Source organism: Papaver somniferum, chromosome 11, assembly GCF_003573695.1.
Source record: "Papaver somniferum cultivar HN1 chromosome 11, ASM357369v1, whole genome shotgun sequence".
NCBI classification, from domain to species: Eukaryota; Viridiplantae; Streptophyta; class Magnoliopsida; order Ranunculales; family Papaveraceae; genus Papaver; species Papaver somniferum.
Window position 1 is genome coordinate 121,048,290 of NC_039368.1, and position 3,830 is coordinate 121,052,119.

Below are 3,830 nucleotides of genomic sequence, written 5' to 3' on the forward strand. Positions count from 1 at the left end.
ATTGAGCCACTTGAGGCATTTTCAATAACGAAACAAGAGCACTAACAGCATCATTCGCTTTTGCAGACGGCAGCGACTGTGAAGGAATCAAAGGGTCTGAGTTAAGCGGTGGAGATTCACCTAATCCGCTTTTCATTTCTTTTTCTCTGCACATGTTTTTGAGCCTTCCACCTTCCATGGGTTGATCAAGTTCTTTGCTGATCGTGTTTAACCTAACTTCTCTTCATTATATATAAGTGAAAAATGACGAGACCCGGTTTCACAAACAAAACAAACCCATTTTCCACACTAAGCAGGATTATAAAAAACTTCGCAAAAATAGAAAAAACTAAAAATTGGATGATTAATGTTAGGCTAAGTCCTATGGGCTAGATATCTAGCTGCTAGATTGGCCATTCACGTCAGCATGGACAACCTCCTAAGTCCTATGGGTTAGATATCTAGCAGCTAGATTGGTCATCCACGTCATCTAGGACCACTATAAAACGCTGTTTGATTCAACGTTGAGCGCTGTTTGGTTCAGCGTTTTAAATCTCAGCCGTTAGATCATAAAATTTATCTCCCAGCGCTGAACCGTTCAGCGTTAAAAACACTTTTTGAGCGCTGAACCATTCAGCTTTTCAATCTCGCGGATAATTGAACTGCGAGCACTTGCTAGGAGAGAGAACTATCAGCTATCACTATTAACTTTTTCCGCACACTTTTTTCATGATTTGCAACACTTTTTGGCCAATCTAGCAGTTCAATCTAGCCCATAGGGGTTAGCCTTAAATATGTGGACATAACTCAAAAACCAATTGCAGAGTGACTCAGGATCAATGACTTCCTGGTTCACTACTCCCTCCCTCATTGTCTATGCTGGACTATTTCCAACAGTACCTAAGCTAAACAATCTCATGAAACTCGGCTTGCAACTGTTACTCGTTCAAAAAGGTTGATTAAAACTCTGCCATTCTAGTCTGATCAAAATAGCATCCTGTGAACTCCCCATCTGACAGCAAAGCCAACATTACTGGACCTTTAGCTCCGTCTTCAACGGTCATGGTCCCTGTGTGCCAGTTTATATCGGTATTGACATAACCAGGATGAACACAGTTTATGAACATATTAGGGTACCTCTTCGCCAGAACTCGAGTATATGCATTAACTGCAACCTTTGAGATGCTATACGATGGTAGCATGAGAGACCATCCGTTTTCTTCAAGCATCCCCTGTTTCAAATCATGCAGGAATTTTTCTACCATTTTATCCACTTTTTCTTCTGTTAGGTTTTTTAGATCGCCGAGTTCCTTCCGAAGTTGTTCATTTGGGATCCTCTGATTTTATACCAGCAGATAGTGTACTCAAGTTAGCTTCTAAAACAATGAATAAGACATTAAGTTGAATATGCGCTTAAAAGTCATTTGTAGACTGGAGTTACCTTAAGTTCTGATCTAAGTGAAGACACGCTTACAATCCTTGCACCTGATTTAGACAGCTTTAGAAGAGGCAAGAGAGCTTCTGTGACCCTTTTGCAACCATAATAGTTCGTGTCGAGGCATTCCACTGCCTTTTTGTATGATTGCTGCATCACTTCTTGTACCACGTTGGTAGCCTTGCCAGAGAGCTGCCATCAATCCTTAAAATCATCAGTTATCTCTCTTCTTTTTTTTACCGGTATACTTTTTAAATCGTACTAGGTAATTACTTACCCAAGATACTGGATCAATGTTTAGGGCTCTCAGTCCTTCTTCGTCGACTACAACCCCTGATGCCCCAGCATTGTTTACCTACAGTAGATGATGTTCAGTATCATTCTAAGAAGATCATATATTCTCCTTAATAATGAATCTGCAACTTTTGAATTACAGTCTGACATGGAAAAAACTAGAAGAATACATGCATGCATCATGACTCAACGCAGAACTCAAATCGGCAGAAGGAATCTGTTTTCAGAGAACTTGCCAACTCTCAGTGCAAGTGATGGAACTAGCGGGTGGCTGGGGGTGCTCCAGCCATCCTCAAAATTACAAATCAAGTCTAACATTCATTTTTTCAAAGCTCTTTTTCGGGGAAGAACCCCCTAATCTGTTTTTTAGCTCATGATGCAGTTTTAGCCCACCCTAGAATTTCAGTTCTGCCGCTGCCGCTGCTTAGTGGAGTTGGTCCAATGCATCAAGAAATTTGAATCAACTACCTTGCGAAATTTCAAGGCATATTTGAAACAAATGCTTACCAGGATGTCAAGCTTTCCGAATTGGGTTTGGACATATTTAGCCAAGGAATCCGCACTTGATTGATCTCGAACATCAAGCTGGTGGAAAACGACATTCTCCAACCCGGATTTGACAAGAAATGATACTGCATCTGACCCTCTCTTTTCATCTCTAGCTGTTAATACAACAGTCACACCTTCAAGAGCCAATCTTCGAACAATCTCATTCCCGATTCCTTTGTTAGCACCGGTAACAACTGCACACATCCTACAACAACAAAACATCTTAAACAAATTCAAATAACTTATAGTAAAACTTAGTATCAGTCTCCATTTGAAGAGGATGTAGAAGTAACGTGCGAGAAAAAACTATACCTATCTGGAGAAAAATCTCCCGTTGTTCTTTTGATCCGAAGTAGCTGATGATCAATCCTTCTTTGAGCTTCAACTTGGCCTTGGAAGGTTGTAGTTGGAAATTTGGAGAAATTCCTGGAGATTCCATACTGTTCCGCTTTCCTTATGCCAACCGGTGAGCATTGTGGCTTGATAGGAACAGCAGATTCTTTCAAAACATAGCCACCGCCAAAAGACAACATCATTATAATGATAAATTTTTTCTCCTGATTACTGACACAGACTTTTCTTCGACGAACTTGTGGGCAAATGAGGGTCAAAGTTCTTCATATGCAATTCTTAATTCTGTTCTTGTATCCTTGAATAAATCTTATGGAGGGAGATCTTACGTATATAGCTCCTCAAAGTAGAGACCTGTTCAACTTACAAGATTATATAATGATTTGGTTCAAGGTAAAATGCACAATGATCTGTTTCAAAACCAAAAAAAAAAAAAAATGCACAATGATTTCTCACTTGTTTGCGAAGAACTAAGGTTCAGGGTAAATTTGGGTGATGTTTATAGTCATTCAGCAAGTAATGCTTCAACCAAATGAAACCCAACTTGAAAAATGAGTAGTATTCAAATCCAGCATTTCTCTAACAAATGTTGTTGCGTTAAATTCATATAGTTTAGGGTTTCATTGATAGTTTTCTTGGCCTAAGATAATAATAATAGTTCAAATCGATCTTCATTAAACCAGATTATCCATTCAACAATAAATAGATAACTGAAAATCTATAAATGTGTGCGCACCTTTTTTTTCCTTGTTCAGCAGCTTCAGTCTCTCTCCCTCTCTCTATCCACCGCCGGTTAGACTTTCACAAATGAAAGAATTGAACCTCCCTCTCCTCTCCAATGAATCGGGACCAGTAATGGGCCAAGATATGGTTTACTTTATTTCTGGGCTTGCATATGGTCACTTTTTCACAGTCATTTTACTTTTATTTTTATTTTAGTTCATTTTTGATCGTTATATATATTCACCGTATTTCCCAAACAAGTTACCGTCGTCGGAGATAAACCCTAAAGAGAATCAAAGGTTTCTGCTGGACTGCGAGAAACCAAGGTGAGATTCGTAAGAGTATTTTGATATCTCATTTCATTTTATTTTGAGACATATATGCTATATAAGATCTCGTATTTAGAAGGTTGTTATTGGGCCGCCACACTCTATTAGAGGGGCGTCACCTAATAAGACAAAAACGGGTCATCCATAAGTAATATCAAAAACCCCTTATT

At 39.0% G+C, this 3,830-nt stretch overlaps 1 protein-coding gene across 1 annotated transcript; it reads right to left on the reverse strand.

The window, feature by feature from the left end:
• Positions 1-655: 655 nt before the first annotated feature.
• LOC113320382 ((+)-neomenthol dehydrogenase-like) lies at positions 656-3,446 on the reverse strand. The gene is made up of 6 exons (XM_026568296.1): positions 3,345-3,446; positions 2,570-2,962; positions 2,216-2,462; positions 1,692-1,769; positions 1,421-1,606; positions 656-1,316 (listed from the first exon to the last, which is right to left on the reverse strand). The coding sequence occupies exons 2-6, from the start codon at positions 2,791-2,793 to the stop codon at positions 939-941; spliced, it is 1,113 nt and encodes a 370-aa protein (XP_026424081.1). The 5' UTR covers positions 2,794-2,962; positions 3,345-3,446; the 3' UTR covers positions 656-938.
• Positions 3,447-3,830: the final 384 nt, after the last annotated feature.

Excerpts from the sequence above, each read along its gene's own strand:
- LOC113320382 (XM_026568296.1), bottom strand. The coding sequence starts at position 2,793 with ATGATGTTGTCTTTTGGCGGTGGCTATGTTTTGAAAGAATCTGCTGTT. Across the intron at positions 1,770-2,215 it reads TCGGAAAGCTTGACATCCTG|GTAAACAATGCTGGGGCATC; the intron begins GTAAGCATTTGT and ends CATCTACTGTAG. Across the intron at positions 1,317-1,420 it reads CACTTAGATCAGAACTTAAG|AGGATCCCAAATGAACAACT; the intron begins GTAACTCCAGTC and ends GTATAAAATCAG.